The sequence below is a fragment of the Mytilus galloprovincialis genome, chromosome 1 (genome assembly GCF_965363235.1).
Source record: "Mytilus galloprovincialis chromosome 1, xbMytGall1.hap1.1, whole genome shotgun sequence".
In the NCBI taxonomy this organism is placed as follows: domain Eukaryota; kingdom Metazoa; phylum Mollusca; class Bivalvia; order Mytilida; family Mytilidae; genus Mytilus; species Mytilus galloprovincialis.
In genome coordinates, this window is record NC_134838.1 from 78,250,434 (window position 1) to 78,270,971 (window position 20,538).

The 20,538-nt window shown below is 30.1% G+C and overlaps 1 protein-coding gene across 1 annotated transcript in view; it reads right to left on the minus strand.

The window, feature by feature from the left end:
• Positions 1–4,319: 4,319 nt before the first annotated feature.
• Positions 4,320–20,538, minus strand: part of LOC143085034 (serine/threonine-protein kinase B-raf-like) — a 32,348-nt gene continuing 16,129 nt past the window's right edge. The window contains exons 8-16 of the mRNA XM_076261172.1: positions 19,490–19,529; positions 16,465–16,619; positions 15,648–15,844; positions 14,442–14,618; positions 13,001–13,047; positions 11,384–11,502; positions 10,764–10,895; positions 10,140–10,274; positions 4,320–9,523 (exon numbers count right to left, since the gene is read on the minus strand). Of these exons, the coding sequence (XP_076117287.1) occupies positions 9,338–9,523; positions 10,140–10,274; positions 10,764–10,895; positions 11,384–11,502; positions 13,001–13,047; positions 14,442–14,618; positions 15,648–15,844; positions 16,465–16,619; positions 19,490–19,529 (1,188 nt within the window). The 3' untranslated portion in view covers positions 4,320–9,337. The remainder of the gene's footprint in view (positions 9,524–10,139; positions 10,275–10,763; positions 10,896–11,383; positions 11,503–13,000; positions 13,048–14,441; positions 14,619–15,647; positions 15,845–16,464; positions 16,620–19,489; positions 19,530–20,538) is intronic.

Consider the following 20,538-nt stretch of genomic DNA (forward strand, 5'->3'; position numbering starts at 1 on the left):
TATTGTTATGAGTTGCAATTTATGACAAAAATAAGCAAAGACCCATCGAAACAACATCTGATAAACAAATTTAATAATACTTTTAGATATTTGGATGATATTTTGGCTCTCAATAATGACGACTTCAGTATGTATATTAATGAAATTTATCCTGTTGAACTTACTTTAAATAAAGCTAATACTAAGAATGACCACTGCCCTTTTCTCGATCTTGATATCTATATCACTAATGGAAAGCTGAAAACTAAACTTTATGATAAAAGGGATGATTTTTCATTTCCTATCGTTAATTATCCGTTTTTAGATGGTGACGTTCCCTTGTCACCATCTTACGGTATTTATATATCTCAACTTGTACGATTCGCTCGTGTATGTAACAATGTTTTAGATTTTAACGAGAGAAATTTATGTATTACTGAAAAATTATTACACCAGGGTTTTCGATATCACAAACTAGTCAAAACATTTACTAAATTTTATAATCGGTATAAAGACATCATTCGTAAATATAGCTCAACATGCAGACTTCTAATACGTTCAGGTATTTCACATCCGATTTTTTATGGAAATATTCTTTATAAAGCACAAAGGTGTCAGTATTCACCTCAGAAACTTACAAAACCTTTGAATAGACTTATTAAGAAGGGATATAATTACGATACTGTTGTCAAGTCATTAAAGATTGCATATTTTGGCGTTATTATTGAGTCACTGATAAGGTCTTTGCATCGGAACTAAACACATTTATTCTAAAAACAGTTGTTGGCATGACACGGGTTATGTTCTTCTCATATATGTTATGATGGTATGATACTAAACCCCTAACGGGAAGGATTGTGCCTGATGTTCATATGATGAAATCATAATCTATCAGTCAGTTTAATTGAAGTCTGGAGCTGGCATGTCAGTTAACTGCTAGTAGTCTGTTGTTATTTATGTATTATTGTCATTTTGTTTATTTTCTTTGGTTACATCTTCTGACATCAGACTCGGACTTCTCTTGAAATGAATTTTAATGTGCGTATTGTTATGCGTTTACTTTTCTACATTGGTTAGAGGTATAGGGGGAGGGTTGAGATCTCACAAACATGTTTAACCCCGCCGCATTTTTGCGCCTGTCCCAAGTCAGGAGCCTCTGGCCTTTGTTAGTCTTGTATTATTTTAATTTTAGTTTCTTGTGTACAATTTGGAAATTAGTATGGCGTTCATTATCACTGGACTAGTATATATTTGTTTAGGGGCCAGCTGAAGGACGCCTCCGGGTGCGGGAATTTCTCGCTACATTGAAGACCTGTTGGTGACCCTCTGCTGTTGTTTTTTATTTGGTCGGGTTGTTGTCTCTTTGACACATTCCCTATTTCCATTCTCAATTTTATTTTATTTTTTATATATGTATAAGCTTGGAGTCAAGACTGGTTAAACATACGATTGGATGACATTGTCCTACCTTCTACATCTAAGATAGACATTGCATACCAGATAATTGTTCATTTTCACCTGAAAAATTGTATTGATCATACATTTCTTCAAAGTTGCTGTAGTTGGTACAGTGTGTATGAAAGTAACAGGGTGATTTTATTGGTATTTTTTAAAACGCATTTTTGTGAAACAGTTGTTAATTTGGCTTGCTTTCATTTTTTTAATTAACGGTTATCTATTTACCGTTCGACGATACTGTTATCAGAACATAAGATACTTTCAAGTAATTTTATACGTTTTAGATCATTGTTTCAAATTTATAGAAAGCAATCCAGTCAATATGTAAGGGTTCCGCGGTACCCAGTGTCTCGCCTACTTTTGCTGCCAATCGCAGGCTCAACAAAAATGAGAATAAAATGCATAGAAATATTCCTCTCGATACTATCTTCTGATTGTATGGAGCTTCTGTCCAAGTTTATTCAAATTCCAGGATAGTTTATGAAACTAATAAATGTTTTAAAACTGAACTGCAGACTATATGTAATGTTAACTGGAAAAAAACTAATTCCATATATACGTTAAATACAGAAAAAACAGGAAGAAAATTTTAACAAAATTTACTTCTGGATATAGCTTTTGATCATAAACAAGCTTCTGTCTAAGTTTGGTACAAATCCAGGATAGTTTAATAAGTTGTGAAAATTTTAAAAACTTTATTTACAGAGTGAATGTAATGTTTCCTGGCAGAAAAAAAATTAGTCCTTTTATTAGTAAAATACAGGGAAAATAGAATTTTTCTTTTACAAAATTAACTTCTGGAAACTACCCTTAGTTTTTTAATGGGGTTCGTGTTGCTTATTCTTAAGTTTTCTATGTTGTGTGTACTATTGTTTGTCTGTTAGTCTTTTTCATTTTTAGCCATGGCGTTGTCAGTTTATTTTCGATTTATGAGTTTGACAGTCCTTTTGGTATCTTTCGTTCATCTTTTGTGATCATAAACAAGCTTCTAATCAAGTTTGGTACAAATCCAGGGTAGTTCAAGAAAGTTATTAAAATTTCAAAATCTTTAACCACAGAGACGCCTATGGAATGTAGGATCGCTATGTCTCGCTTTTTCGACAAAAGTCGATAGCTCGACAATAAATGGAGTGGCAGTTGCAGTTGGAAATCTAAAACTTATCTTTTGCCTTTCTGATATTGTTTAACATCTCAACCCTTATTTTATTGATTTTGTGTTTACATAGTTTCATTGATAAAATGCATTCGTTCAGTGTGTTTTCACTTGTTAGTGTTAAAATGTCTTTTGATTTAATTCAGCCATTTTAATTGATATTTATAGTGTATCTTTTTATATGGTGACGTTTTTTATAGCGTATCTTTTTATGTTGTGATGTTTTTATAGTGTATCTTTCTATGTTGTGATGTTTTTTTATAGTGTATCTTTCTATGTTGTGATGTTTTTTTATAGTGTATCTTTCTATGTTGTGATGTTTTTTTATAGTGTATCTTTCTATGTTGTGATGTTACACAATTGTTCTGGTCACTAAACTGGTCGTTTTGTTTCCATTCATAACATGCTTTCTACTTTTCAGCTGAGGCTGTTCGAATTTTTCGTGTAAGAACTTGTAGTCTAGTTCTCCTGTTCCTCAATTTTAAACGGATTGGTTCCTACTTTGTCCCTGTATAAGAAGAAGTCTATGCATGTTGAGTCGTACCCTTTTGGATGTATAAAGGTCAGACAAAGTTACAAGGTTTATGTTCCTTCATAAATCTATGGAGGTATTAGGATATTTTACTTTAAGTAAAAATGTATTGCACTTTCTTAAGATCTGATCCATGTAATACAAAGATGGAAGTTTTTAACGACCTTGACTGGCTATACTGCCCTTGCATTGTCGGCCCTCACATGCAGATATACTCATAATAGTTACCATGATAAATTTTGTTCTTACGCCAAAAGTGCGTTTTGTCTAATATTGACTCCTCATTTACGCTTCAATCCAAAAAAATTATTAAAAAGGCCAAATTAAGTATGAAGTTGAAGAGCATTGAAGATCCAAACTTGTATGTTGTGTGTATCTTGCTATAAGTATATTTCATTTAATAGATCTATATCCTCCTGATATCATTTATGTTGTTTGTCGATCCTCTTCAGGCAGATATACAGATACAAAGAGAAGTGGTTCTGCTCCCTTGATTTTAAATGCCTTAAATATACGGCCACTGCCATCTGGCAGTTGTGTGATATACAACGTAACTATTGATTTGTTTCATCCAGATAATTGCTCTATATCTTTATACACTTTACCAATAGCTTACAGTGTAATTCTTAAAATTCCTAAAATTCTGGTAAGAGGTAAGTTGTATAAGAGATATATACTGTTAATATTGTTCATGGATTTATAGTGTGGATTTCATAACTTATGTGAGAGCTTTTTATTAAAATTTGAATGGGAAAAATTAAGAAATTTAAATTTTTGTATAACAAATACTGAGAGCCTTCTTTTTATGAGGTCTTGTTGTCCCTGATGACAATAGTTGATCATCTGAAATTAAATCTGTAAAAAGCTGTTTACTGGATCTGTGAGTCATTTTTATACATGTATGTTCCAATAATAAGTTCCAAATCTTTAAAAAAAAAAACAGATTAAATGACCCCATTTGCATGAATTGTTTTCTATGATTGAAGGCCATAATTCCCAAAACGTCAGTCAACTTTAAGAAAACACCTACTTAACCTTTTCCAAAAAAATATCTGCAGAATTAAAGAAAAAAGTCTTGACAATTGTTTGATTCAGGAGGATGGACTTTGTTTTACACTATTTGCAAAACTAATCACTGGCTAGGGCATAAAAACCTAAAGAAATGGACATAGTTTTAAAATTAAAAACAAAATCAGATCAGAAAGGAAATTTTTACTTGCATTTAAATATAACACAATTTAATTTCACACTTTTCAATCATACATCATATATACTATAAATAAAACCCTTTAAAAAGCACTGAATAAACATATCAAATGTGCTGTAAGATCAGACAGATATTTGTTATATAAACATCATCTTTTTACTTTGCAGTACACTTTCATTATTTGTAAAATATCAGAACTATTTCCTGAAACCAGATACAGATACAGAATCATATAGTATTGTAGTTATAAAGTGATTGAACACAAAATTAAATAATAAAATACCTCTCCTGGGTCTAGTATTGTCAAAAGTCAAACAGGGTGTATAACTTTTCTTGATCATGTATAAAAGTTAATGTTTATTGGAATGCAGAGTTGTTTCATAACATTTCAAAGCATGTATAGCAGAAAAGCATAAATCAAAATTTTGCAAACATAAATTTTTGTTAAAATTGATCCAAGCAGGCATTAAAAGATAAGATGTTTGGATGTTAAAATGCTTTCAACATGTTAAAATACATTTCTATTATTATAAATATATCTTGAAGTTTATAAAGCAACTGTTATTCTTTTTTTTAATTTATAAGAAATACATTTTTAGTCAACTTAAAAGCCATGTTTTAATTTTTTTAATGATTATATTTCTTAAAATACAATAATAATGTAAATATTCATTTTTTCATCAAGATTTGATTGAAAACAATGGTTTTATTTGATTAGAAAAATAAAGGAAATGAAGCAAATTTATAGATATATATCAATTATTTTTGACATTGATTGCAATATTTTACAAACTAAAAGTAATTGTTCAACATAAAAAAAAATGTCTTGGAAGGACCTGAAATTTCCAAATTGAATGAATTTCACTTTTAACCTTTTTGATCAAATATCAAGACTGCCAAGTTGTTTTAGTCAAAAATACGAAAGAAAGTTTTAGTTTCTTTTACTTGTAAACCATTGTATAATTTCACAGTATATAAAAAAAAAACGAAAATGGAAATTTATTTTTTATATGTAGCATAGTCAATATTTTCCTCAAAGATATGCTATAGAAATATGAGTATTGACAGGTTCCTGTCATGGAAAAGTCGACAAAAAGTATAAACATTAAAAAGGTTGATAGACAAATCTTTTTAAATTTCCCCACTAAGTGAAGTTAAAATGCAGTAAAATATTTTGAAATCATTTTGCAATTAAAATACAATAAGGTCAGTCATGAAGTAAAGTTTCATCAAATATGAATTTTTAAGATATTTACTTTTTAACATTATTTTTCTTATTCATAGATAAGAAATGTGGTATGAGTGTCAATGAGACAACTCTCCAATGGTGTCATAATTGTAAAAGTAAAATATCCTTTTTTGAACAAATACTTATAATATTTACTAAAATCAAAATTATTCAATAATAAAAACAGACTGCATTGAGAGGTGCTTTATATAATACACAGGAGCCAAGCATTCATACCCTATCTTCTTCAATCATACAAAATCACGACACCATCAAATTGGTGACATATATAATATACATGATGCTTGTGTAGAAGTATTGTACATTGCACGTTCCCTTCAAAAACAGAAAAAAAACAAACCATGTGAGCACAATTCCATGACCATTAAAACTGGAATATTTTTATATACAAATAAATAGTTCATCTCTATTTCACCCTGCCAAACACAGCTAAAACAAAACATTTACTGGAAGTTCTATTAAAAATATTCATACACAAGGAGGAATCTTAATGCATCTCAATTTCACACATAATATTAAAACTAATATTCATCAACTTCAATCGTACCATTTATCATTTGCAGCAACTCATGTACACACATTCAGCCTCACATATACTAACACATGTATATTCATACTCATACTATGTATAAATATATAAGTACACTGGCAATTTTGAGTTCATATCAAAAGAGCAGAATTTTTTTAATACATTATGTCTGTGTTAATAGTAATTTTCCTTTATTCTTGTTCTATCTGACTTAACACATTCTCAATCATCAAATATTGAGATACATTTTAACTACATAGACAGTTAACACTGAACAATTAAATCTGTTTCATTTTCGAAAATTCTTTATTTTAGCGAAAAAAATAAAACAAAACAGACACATTTTTTTCTGTTTAGGGTTAGATACTTGTCATTTTATCTTTTAATTAAATGTTCCAACACTTTATTTATGTAAACAAAATGATATATATTTCATCAAATGAAAAATGTGAATAGCTATTGCTATACCAATGAATTTTGTCTTTGTAAATTTCAATTTTGACAGTTTTCAAATATAGATATGTCATAACTTTTACTCATCTTTACACACATCAGCAGCTCTAGGCTCTTTTCACCAAACTTGTAATTGTAAGATTAAGATTCTTGCAGTCATGAACATTTTCATATGATTTGAAAATCTGAATTGTGTAACTTTAATATGAAAAGAGTCACTGTGTCGCTTCAACGTGTAGGGATGTGGTATTCAATTGTTTGGTTCAAATGCTGTGTTTCTTGAAACAAAAAACTCATTATTACATTATTTTTTTTGAGAATTAACATAGTTTGACCCACATTTTTTTCCGTTTCCATCAAGCCAGACATCTATAGAATCTATATAGTACCATGTAATCATGTTTCAAATTTAACAAAAAAATAAAGTCCAGTGGTGAAGCTACTAATAGGTAACCCTCATCTTATTGGTTTATTGTATCATCCTAATGAGGCAATTGTAAACTGTGTTCTTGGTCAAACTATACATGTACCCTCTGCTGATTAGTGTGAATTTAATCAATAACGGTTTCTGATAAAATATATTACAAAATGGAAATCTGATTTTTCAAAAGAATACATTTTTTTTAAAAGCCAAACTGAAATTAATGCAACCCTATATTATAGAACTCCAACTATTGATATATTTTACTAATGAAACACAAAAAATGCTTACATAAATTCACAATCTCACTCACTCTATCAGACTTTCTCATTCATCAAACACAAGACTTCCATGAAGCATATCTCAAACAAAAAAATTAGTCACTAATTTACATCCTCTAAAATCTTCATATATATATTTTAAACAAATTATGCATACACACACAAAAATCGTAAAATATACACAAACACTAAGACTATTTACACAAGACTTAATTGTACACAAAATCACAGTAAAGTCATATAATGTATTATAATGCCATGGCAACTGAGATGAGAGGAATATTGACCTTGAGAAGGTCAACAGGTGATTAAGAATCTGACATGATTTTCTAAGTATATTTCAGCTTAGTACACAAATGAAATAAATGTATCGCCCTATCTATATGAATTTGGTCTGCCACTGTCAGTTCAAAAACTGTTTCGTCTTTTATTAAAGCCATAAATGAGATCTACTGAATATTTAATAAATGAAAATATTCATTTTAGATTCAAAGTTTACACTCTTTAATTTCTAGGATTAAATTGTTTATTTTTTTGTATTTTCTATAAAATCTGAAATTCTCATAAAAATTTCATGATTTTTTTTCTAAACAATTCTTATGAAAAAAAAAAGAAGAAATTTCATCTTTAATATGCCAATTATAAAAATAACTTTATTTTCTCACAATAATAGAAAGAAAAAAAAATCCACCAAATTGAACAAAGAAATCAAAATGTCTAAAATTGAGATGTTTATAATTTTCATATTTTTATAATTACAACACAAGTTTCTTTCAAGAGATGGGACAAGCTTTAATATTTCTGGTATTACCTTTAAAACATACCTAATCAAAGTCGTTTTGTTGCCATTTTTGATAAACATTTTAAGGAAATTAAATACTTGTTTATGTATTCAATAAATTTCCTCACTATATAGAATGTGTTTTTCCAATAAAACATAATATATCACAAATGTTTTAAAGCTGCATAATCCAGCACTATTAAATGACCAAACAAATCCATGTCTTATGGAATCTGTTTGATTAAATGGACCATTGAAAAAAATAAACACACTGTAACATCAAATTATACCGTGTTATAACAAAACCAGCTGTAATGCTGGCGACCTCATTTCTTGTCAATGTCACATGGTAACTATATACAATAAAATAAATAAATAGTTTAACAATATTAACAGTTCTCTTTAACATAAGATTATGTGCATTTAAATTGGGAAAGATTTGTCAGATGAACTTAAAACAGCTCATTTTTTGGTACATTTCTTGCAATTAAGAGATAATGAAATATACAGTTACTAACTTTTTCACAAATAGGAAGATTGAGTTCACTGTCAAGAGTTGAGCAAACTTTGAAATACAACTTTTCTTTTACCAAACTAGTTATATATCTAGATGTTCACTTTTTCCTCATCTTTTAGCAAGTCTTACCTATTCATAGAGTTTGAAGTCTTTATAACAATAAGATGCCACAAAAAAGGAAAATCAAAATACTAGTGAATCCAAAATCACTTTTTTGAAAGCAGTTGCACTTGTGCATTCATACCATTGTTCGAAGCTTCCATTTTGCAAAGCTTACATTAAGGAATCAATTTGTGACAAATGCTTATTGTAGAATAAATCTATTGTTTTTTTTCAACGTTATTGATATCTTAAATATAAATCAATACTACTGCACTGGAAAAAAATATTAATGTTGAAATTAATCCTTTTATGCTACAACTTTCCATATTACAAGAAAAAAAAAAAAGGTACAGTATAATTTTTTGCATTGAAGCTTAATTTGTTTCTAACTGAATTACGTATTAAAAAAAAAATGAAGAAATTGCCCCAAAAAAATAGCATATACAGTCTGTACATATTTATGAAATAACTTTATCATGATTAAACACCCTTCACTTTCAACTGCTATATACATTACAGACAGCTATCAAGTGAAAGACATAAACTTATAGACAATATGTGGCTGACAACTTTCTTTCCCACTAAAAATGCACATGACCTTATGACATAAAGAGCAGTACAATTTATCAATAACATAAAAAGAAAGACCTGGTAGTGTAGAGATAATTGTTTACATTAATAAGCAGGCGTAGGTGAAGAAAAGATGAACTGAGAGTACTGGCTATTTATAGGAGTTTTTGGGGACGCACACATGTACATTAAATCATAGTCTTCAGTGTGTGATTGATTTAAAGTAGGTTCAGATGAACTCCGATGAACTTTAGGTAACGACCTTTCTAATGTCTCCAGTACTGATAATATCTAAAAAAGAAAAAGTGTAGAATTAAAATTGGTTGTGGGTTGCAAATGAGCAGAAGAAATTATGCATAAAAGCTAGTCTTCCTTTTTCAGACAATTCCATCTATAAAAATTGTGACATTAAGGAGTAAGTATTGTAAGGGTTCTATATGCCATGATAAAAACTGGTATTTTGTTGTTGCAAACAAGTGAGTAATTTGTCCTAAAAAAATATAGCAAAATAAGTTCAATGTTTTTACCCAGCCAAATTCTGTATGATCCTGTTCCAAGTCTGGAGCCTGGAATTCAGTAGTTGTCATTTGATGCTGTATATGATTTTCCTTTTTGTTTTACATATAAATTTGGCCTTTTGGTTTTCTTTTTTTTTTTTTTTTTTAAATATTTTACATTGTGTCATGTTGAGGCCTTTTATAGCTTGCTATGCTATATAGGTTGCTCATTGTTGAAAACATACTGTTACCTTTATTGATTCACTATAAGTGAACTCTAGTGGACTTATATTCTTATCATCATACATTAAATTAGTGTTGTCAAATACGGAGGTTGTTTTATTATAGATCTACATGTATCAACTGAAATTCTGGAACAAACACTTCTTACTCTTTCTAATTATTTATACCTGTGGAAATAAAGGCCTCTGTTCTCGTTCAAATTTACAGCAGTCTTGAAATAAAATCTTTAATCGTTTAGGGCTATCTGTCCTTATTTTACTATAGTCTGGTCGAAGATATCCTTTACCAACCATGAATAATATCTACAATAAGAAAAGAACTATCAATGTAGTAAATAGAATGGGCGTGGCTTGGATAACGTTTACAGGTGTTCACACTTTGATGTAATTATTAGGTTATGAAATTATAAAGAGAGATAATTTGGTACATATAAATAAGGTCAAAATGCATGAAATAACTAGTGTATGACGTGTATCTGAAGTAAGATGTATGTTTTTAAAATGTACAGTATTTTGCATGGTATGTCTTATGTATGAAATTTGTACTTAACTGTATTAGCTATGTCTGTTTAAAGACCTCTTAGCTTATTTTGTTCTGTCTAACTAAAGATTTTTGTCTGATTTGATATAATATGGAAAATTTTCCATTTGATAGCTTATTCTACAGGTATAGAAAGCCACAACAAAGACCATACTCCAACACAAACATTAACAGTTTCATTGTCAGTTAAAACAATAGGAATAAAATACCCAATCAACACTGTATTCACCCTTCTTTATATGCATATATACCTGATCTTTGTTACTGATATTGCCATATGGAAGTTGGCCTGTCATCAGTTCATACAATACAATACCAAAGGAATATACATCTGATTGGTTAGTATAGGGATTATCCTCCTGCATACGTATCACTTCTGGGGCCTACAAAAACATAGAAATGAGATTGAAGCTTTGTAATACTAATATCATCTGGTTCCCAATGTGATATAGTTTTAAACTATATAGGCTTCAAAAAGCCCAAAATGCTCACAATGCAAAAATATTGTCAAAATATAAATCACCACTCAACAGTAACACACTATTACTCTAATATACACTTTTTTGAATTCATTCATGTGAAATCTTGACCATTTAAGTATTTCTACTTAGATGCTAGTATTATATTTAATTTACAAAATGCAAAAACATTCATTGCTTGGTTAACCCTTTTGCTGTCTACTTTTCCCCTTCCAAAGAAATAATTAAAAAAATAATTTCATTATCAATTATAATCTAATAGAGGGCAATAATCCAATAGACAGTTACTTGAAGCAACCAGTTTTCTGATTGGTCAAACGTTTACAGAAATACCAGAATAGTATAAATGTTCTGATTGGTGAAATGTTTACAGAAATACAATTTTAACCTACCATCCATAATATTGAGCCTGTTGGTTGTTGGAACTGATGTGACCCACTCCATCGTGTTTTCACAGTTGCCAGACCAAAATCACCAATTTTGACAGTTAAAATATCTGTTAAAAATATGTCTGAGAAGCTGAGTTAAGGTATTTTTAATAAAGTAAGGTTGATACATTTGTGGGTAACTTATGTCTCAATTTGTTTGGAGTTAATATACTGAGGAAAGGTGTAGAGATCAAAACAAAAATGGTCAAACAGACAAATTACTATCATTACTTTTAGTCGAGAATCTGTAGAAATTACTTTGAGATTTAATAAAGTATTGTGCCTGAAACTGTTAAATTTGTGATTTGGAGAAACAAGATAATTCATTTGGGATACACTAGTGAACAACAAAATAATTGCCTGAAATTGTATTTTATCATAATTTTTTATCACTTCTGCAGATCATAAAAATTTGATGTGAATATTAATTTATAGCTAAAATGTACAAATGAAGGATGGCTTAATGGATATTTCATAAACATCTTAAAATAAGGAGAGATTTCATAACTCAATATAGAAAATTAAATTAAAGCCGTTATTCTGAAGCCTAAAAATATACAATTGATTTTGAATTACACAATTTTTCTATTTAGATCAATTTACAAGGAATAAAACAAGTGAAACAGCGAGCTACTGTTCACTGATGATACCCCGCCGAAAGTGGATAATATTAATAGTGTAAAAATATACACGTGTTCGGTAAACAGGAAGTTGTTGAGTGACTTATCATGCTTATATCAAGCCTGAAACCAAATTTTAGAAATCCATTTAGTATAGTTCCTGAGAAAAATGTGACGAAAATTTTCAACCTGGCTATCATGTGTAAAATGGTACAAGTGTTCGGTAAACAGGAAGTTGTCGAGTGATGAATCTGAAAACGCATCACACAGTATAGCAGACTTATATCAAGCCTGAAACCAAATTTTAGAAATCCTTTCAGTATAGTTCCTGAGAAAAATGTGACGAAAATTTTCAACTTGGCTATCTGGTGTAGAATGATACAAGTGTTCAGTAAACAGGAAGTTGTTGAGTGATGAATCTGAAAATGCATCACATGGTATAGCTGACATATATAAACTCTTAAACCAAATTTCAGAAATCCTGGTAGTGTAGCTCCTGAGAAAAATGTGACGAAAAATATTCATGGGACGGACGGACTGACAGACAGACAGAGGTAAAACAGTCCCCTTTTTTTAAAAGCGGGGGTAAAATAAAAACACTCTTCAATGTACCTCAACCTTGGGTGATAAATACCTTGACATATGGTATCAACAATTTGCAGGTTGACCTATAAATGTCTTTCCTTGTTTTATTTTGTTTTGGGGTTGCTGTTTGGTATACATATGGAGGCGTGATATTCTCCTCATAATATTTTTTTCATACCAAAAGAAGGAACAATTAATAACAGCCAATCTTATTCATATAGCTATTTCTTAAAAGACATTATACATGTAATAAGATGATTACTAAACAATTTGTTTTAGAAGATGGGTATCTTGTTAAGAAAAATTACATATGTTTTCATACAACATTGCTGCTGTCAGATGATATTCACTTATTCAACAATACTAAAAAGGATACTGTTTGACTTGAGATCTCTATGAATTATTGACTTCGCATGTAAATAGCTGAAAAAGAAAGAAAAGAGTATTACAAACACGAAACAAGGAGCCTGTAGTTCAGTGGTTGTCATTTGTTGGTGTATATCATATTCATTTTTCGTTCATTATTTTGAACAGTTAGTTTTCTTGTATGAACTGTTAACATTTGTAATTTCTGGGCTTTTGATAGTCGACAATGTGGTATGGGTTTACTCACTGTTGATGGCTGCACATGAAGTTTTTGATTTCTGTGTCATTTGGTCTTTTGTGGAGGTGTCTCATTGCAATTGGCAATCATACAACATCTTCTTATTTTACATTGTTGACAGTGACATCTGATTAGATGATTTTTTATCTAACATTTTACTACAGGACTTCTCACATCAACATATCCAATCTCTTTCCAATTTTTGATTTTCTGAACTTTTTTTCTACATTTGTGTATGTACCAACTTAATTAAATCGATCAGCACTTAAAGTTTTTAGAAAATGTTAAAATACAATGAAGGCTATTTAGAGAAGCACAGGTATAAACACTTTGTTGAAGACCAAATGTTGACCTATGGATGTATTTTGTGTATGTATGTGTGTTATGATGGCTTCTTCACATACCCTTTTTATCATTATTACTATAGTTTTGCCTCAGTAAAAATCTTAAAAAAACATCTTTTAGCATACGATATTTAGACTGTCTCAAATCAATACAGTATATACATATAGAATAACCATACATTGTCTTGAAATATCAATGTTATTTGTACAAGGCTTAGAAACAGGTAGAAAAGAAAGGCTGTGCCGAGCATTTTTACCTATTTCGAGCTGAGTACAAATAACATTGATATTTTGAGACAATCTATGGTTATTCTTTATATACTGCAACTCTTATAACTGTTCTAAATGAAGTATTTAGGGTAAAAACCATAATTTCTTAATTTTGAGCAAAAGACGTACAATTTCCGCGAACCTGTATGTTTTATTGACGTCATAAATAAAACTCTACGGAAACGCATTGTCAACGTCATAAACAAGGCGATATACGGTCAGTGACTGTATATCACATATGAATATACGGTCAATGCAATTTGACTGCTCAAATAGCACAGCTGCAGTATATATGTAAATATAAAGTAATGCTGACCTACTGACCCTAATTTTATTCAAAACATAACACAAGTCCCATATATCTTTTGGTTAACACAGATACTGTGGATGCATTATTATTCTTAGGATACCTATTTTTATGGAAATTATGAGTATAGCGTTAACCAGGAATTTAAATGTTCAACAAAGTAAAAATTTTCTGTAGGTTTGAATACAGACTTAGGCAAATATATCAAATCAAAGATCCAAGAAAATACATGTATTCCTTAATCCACAAAAAATGTATCCACAAACCTAAATGAATTCACATATAAACTTACTCCATGCCTTGAGCTGTCTGTCTGGATATTTCCATTAATGTTATCATTTCAAATTTATGTTCTTGAACATGGAGATGTTTATATAAACTAGAACCTTCACACCACTGGGTTATTATAGCTAACCATGGCTTCGACGTCCAACCCATAAATAATAATACATTTGTATGCCTTGTTTTCCTGAAAAAGAATAAAGATGCACTTTTAAAGAAATGAATGTGTACGGAGGCAAGAATGCCTGGCTCAACTTTGCAATTTTCCAAGTTAAAAAGGCATAATTCTAGAATGATTCACAAGTCAAATTCCAACTGTCTAGGTGCTGTTGTTCTTAGCCCATACCGCATAGTAATTTTATTTTTAAACTTTACGTGTCATACTATAAAACAGAAGATGTGGTATGATTGCCAATGAGACAACTCTCCACAAGAGACCAAAATAACACAGAAATTAACAACTATAGGTCACCGCATAGCCTTCAACAATGAGCAAAGCCCATACCGCATAGTCAGCTATAAAAGGCCCCGAAATAAAAATGTAAACCAATTCAAACAAGAACTAGCCTGTTGTCAGAAAAACTAAACTTCCAAAGTCAATTGTTGTGGCAATACATTTTTTAAATGTTTTTTTGGCTTATGATCAATCTAAACGAAAACTTTTTGGCATTTCAAAGCATTAGGGTATTAGAATGGAGTATACACCTATAGTAAGTTTTCAGGTCAAAAGAATGCATGCAAATGTCAGCATAATGAAGATTTGGAATATCAGACAAAATAACACAACAAAATGCAATTACAGACGGACTGATGAACATGTAGACAGACGATGGACACATTGACACAGGGGGAAGAATGGCAATGATCCAGTATTTCCTCAGGGGAAAGATTGGCTCATGTCCAGGGGGGAAACTGGCATGGGAGAAGAATGACTATATAACACCGGACAACGACGGACGACGGAGGCCAAGTGATGAGAAAAGCTCACTTGGCCCTTTGGACCAGGTGAGCTAAAAAGGGGACAGATGGAAGGAAAAACAAATTAACAGAACAAAATTTAAATTTCATCTAATACAATTGTTCTCTTAATTCAAGTGTTGTCTTATCATATCATAAAAGAAGATGCAAACTAGTTCTGTAATTGATGGATGAACAACAGAAAATAATTGTAATGAACTTCAGACCTTATCATTAAGAACTATTGTACAATACATACCTTAAAACTGCAACCTCATTTTTAAAAGCTTTTAATTGTTGAGGTGTTGGATCTGTAACATTCAATCGTTTGATAGCTACAAAACCATGGTAATGACCTCTATATACTGTTCCAAATGACCCTGAACCTATCTTGGAATACACTTGAATCTGATCACCAGCTATTTCCCAGTCTTCATTAGAATCACGTCTCTGTCTCTATATAATAGAAAGTATATTGTATGATAATGTATGATTACAGTGAGTAGCAAATTTTGTGGTATTGTACAATACTGTAAAATTTCAGTCTCTCTTTTTCCATTGATAGATTGGTATGTAAAGCCACTTTCAAAACTATTGTGCTATTTCCTGGCAGTTAGGTTTTATAGGTGAAAAAAGCCAAAGTCCCCACAGAAAAAACACCAACCATTGGTAGAAAACAGACAGTTCTAGTTAATTAAGATTGGTGTCGTGTGCACCAGCCCTTATCCATCTAAAGTGAGGGCAAAAATTACAAAAGGTTCTTTTCATTACCAACAATTCTTCTAAAGTTTCAGCATGTTGAGTGACAATGTTTCTTTTTTTTCTTATTAACATGATTAAAAGCAGTTGAAGTAATAATTTTTTATAGTGCATTTTTCACCATATCAATTGCTTTTTCCAATAATATGTGATCAAATGTGAAGAAGGAATTCTGAAGAACTAGTTCAAATCTGTCTGGTTTATAGTTCTGACCTAAGTCAAAAACATTATATACACAGAATACTTGAAATGTCTTTTCTTTCCTTGGCTTCTAAGAAATAATATCAAGTGAATACACAAAATCTATCATAGCTTACACAACGGATTTTGCCAGGGTCTGCCTCTTCAGAACTTGCTCTCTGTCGCTTTTCACCTGCGGTTGGTGAATGCTGTGAACTACCCGTCGGACTATTTCCTGGGCTGTGACCATGGTTTGAACTGGGTATTGGTAATGTATGAACTCCTGCATGACCTGAAATGAAAAAAGATATAAAATTAACATACGAGATTTAATTTTTTGTATTGCTTTTTTTATACAACATTTCTTTGAAATTTAACAATGATTGACTCTGAATAGAGATTTGGACAGGCTAGCCAGAGGTTAACAGGATTTGGAATTGAGCTGTTCTTTAAATTTCTTTTGTCATTCAATTATGAGTACATATAGCGCAAAAATGTACTTTAAAAGATGAAAAGATGAAAAGATAAAGAAGAGATTTAAAATCCATCATCTTTTTTAATGGAAGTGTACCATACATGGAAATTGAGAGAAAGTTGATAATAGAGGATTACTTTATGTAATTTCTGTTTTAGATATTAATGGAAAAATCAGATTTGGGCTAAGAAAATTAATATTTTTCTTTTTTGTAGAAAATAAAGAAATAGTAAATTGAATTTAAAAAGTCAGGATTTAAAATTATTCATGGGATTCCATGTGTTAAGATATTTAAGTTCACTGGAAGGTAGTTTCATGCATTTTCCTCAAAAAATCTTGTACAACAAAAAAACAAAGTAAACTATGTTATAAATGGTTTTATAGAAGATTTAAAATAAGTTCCATTCTATGAAAAGTTGCTGTTGTGAATGTCAATGAAAGGTTGCCTTTATCGTGTTTATTGCAAGGTTTTTTAATCCTATCAAAAACAAATGAGGGTAGTCTATAGAAGAATCAATACTTTAATTCTACAACATTTGTATGTATCAGATAACTGGGTGTCACAAAAAAAAATGAATATGCAAAAAAGATACCAAATAAAGGTAATAAATAGCCCTTAATGCCATGTGGAAACACATTTATACAACATTTTTGTGACAGCAACACAGATCTGTCAACTCTAGACAATTTGTTAATATATATCTAGCAAAATCTAAACACAATGTGCTATGGGATTTGCAAAATCACTAAACTAAAAAAAAAGATGATGAAATTGATAAATGATTATGTAATTAAAATTTAGTTTTTCCTTGATATTTGAGAGTGAATATATTATGTATACTTTAATATAAAGATATTTTATTTTTTATTGACAGCATATTTGACACATTTGGTGAATGCATTCTTCAACTGATAATTTGCATTCCCATGGAAACCAGCTCTACTCTTCTTCTTGCACAATGTTCCCAAACAAAGACTAGATATCAATAAACTTCAGTAAAATCATTTCAGTGTCTTTAATACATATGCATTGTGCATTTTCAATTTTATTTTTCCAATCCAAATGGCTATCAGTGTTGCACAATTCAAAACCTAAGACTCTGCAGTATATTATTCTATTTAAACAGGGTACCAGGTATAGCTTTGTGATTTTATGAGATTCTGTTTGCACAAAAATTAATTCAAATCAGTGTAAATGATTTAAAAACATATGAAACTTTTTTTATGAGTTCCTTTCAGAATGATGCATGCTGGTATTTACAGTTAAGAAGGGAGGTCACTCTGTTAATATGTCACACTCAATAATCAGTTGTCTAGCTATGATTACCTGCCGGTTTGCCACCATCACTCTGATGACGTTTAGCTTTATATACATTATAGCCTGAAATATGTGTTGTAATCATTACTATGGATTCATTTATTTTCCTGGGTACCAATTTTTGTGGATTAAGGAATACTTACATATTCGTGGATATTTAAATTCATGGTTTTGGTAAAGTTTGCATACATTCCTTTAGAAAACTTGTAATTCATTGAACATTTAAATTCGTGGTTCCCCTGTACCCACGAAAATTAGTATCCAACGAATAAAAATGAATCCACATTACTTTCCAAACTACTAAAAAATATTATTTTATTCTTTGAAAAGTAACATGTGTTATCCACAATGTTTGATTTTATAAAAGTATCTCCATAGAAGAGGAATGTTATCTCGTCATAAAATATATAATGTTAAATAACCTGATTGGGAATGAAGAAACTCCTTAGGCATAACTAACACTTTTTTTTACTAAACTGTTTTAGTATGGCGTCATTTTAAAACAAGGAGATGTGATGTCACATGTAATATATATCATGCTCACAAATTATTTATCTTTTTTATATATATATACACTCCTCAATATATATTAGCCAGGGATGATGCTTTTAGTGTCTTTTCAGTCATCGTAAGAAGCTCCCGAATCAAGTCTTCCAAATATAAATAAAGGAACATGTTGGCAAGAAAAAGTACCCAGTTTGGTCAAATAGGAATAGTGATAACTATCAGTTGAAAATATGTCCACCAAACATAACAAAAAACTCAACTAAAAAATCAAACATCCTGATGTCAGTTTTAGAGTACTTGTTCAAACCATTTTCTATAAATTTTTATTACTTCTTTTTTTCAATCCATCTGTAAGTTTCGAATCAAGATTACTGGTGTTTAGAGTAGTGGTCAAATGTCTTTATTTTATTGCAGCTCCTTAGTAACTAATAAAAGTTAATTTGAAGAGGTTTATATGAGCTTTTGTTAAGAATTTAGCAGACATAACAAATAAACAATATTACAGTGTTTATTATAAGGACACTTATGTAATTAGGGTATCCAGTAAAGATTTGTTATCTTCTGTTAAAATTCCAAATGAATATAAAACAGTATTTTCTCATTTTCAAGTGTTGCAAGAGTACTTGTTGGTTTATATTTAAGTGAACCTGATTTCTGTGGGGACAGCAATAAAAATTTCGTGGATGAATGACCGGCAATAAGCACCATTTTGATCATTAAAGACAAATGTAGCATGAGCGTTCAGAGTTTCTTTCAATTCTGATTTGTATCAACAATTTCCCAAAAAACACCAGCAAATGAGGTGCAAATATGAAAAAGTGTTTGTAAATATAGATTTACTCCATTAAATACATAAACTCACCTCCATCTTTCATTGTGGCTTCTTGTAATACTTTACTATCCTGGAATCATATTAATCATAGCATATAATTATCTATACACAAATACAGACTTCCCATTGCAAGGAAAATGTATCTACAAATGGAATTTTGTGTGGGTTTTGCTTTTTCTCCCTTAAATTGTAATTACATTTTTTGATTAACTTATTCATTAAAATATGGGTTTGACATTCTCATTATTTTTTCATTGTTGGAAAACCCATTTCTAAGCCATTCAGAGAGTACAGCAATACTGCTTGCACATGTTTAAAAAGATCATTTATAATTTTTTTAATTATTAATATTTTATTAGTCAAATAACTATGTACTTTATATTGAATTCAAAATATATATAATAACAAGGCACAAACAATACTTGTTCTTCAATCTTTATTTACATATTTTAATTCAGTTTGTATAACCTGAAGCTTTATAAAATGAAATCTGCTATTACCATATTCAAGTTTTAAAAACAATTTTAAAATGAGAAAACTAATATTAATTTGTGAGCAATCAAGAACTGTGTCAAAATTCAAGTCAGTCAGAAAAATGAAAACAAGAAGTGGCATGATTGTCAATAAGAAAACTTTCAACCAGAGACCATTTGATGTAAAAGTTATTCTAAGCATTAGGATAATTGCATTATAGTCATACGAATGTTTCTATAGGAATAAGAAAAAGTTTATTCAAGAAATTGAAGTTAAAAGCGTGTCTTTGTCATGCATTGCATTTTATTAATTAATGTTTTGCATACAATTTTATAACTTATAAAATATTCTGGGTTTTTTAAGCTGATTTTTTTTTTATTAAACTTGGGGAAGTTTCCTTTGAAATTGTCATCCATGTGACAAAGATCGATATTATCAACAGTTTACCAAAAACTTCAAAAAATTAATAACCCACAAAATCTTTGAATTAGGCTTATGTTATTGTTTTATACTGTTTTGTACATGAGTTTCAACATAACAATTCCTAAGAAGAAATGATAACTTCTAATTATCATTTTATCAAGAAATGGTCTGCGTTTGTTAAA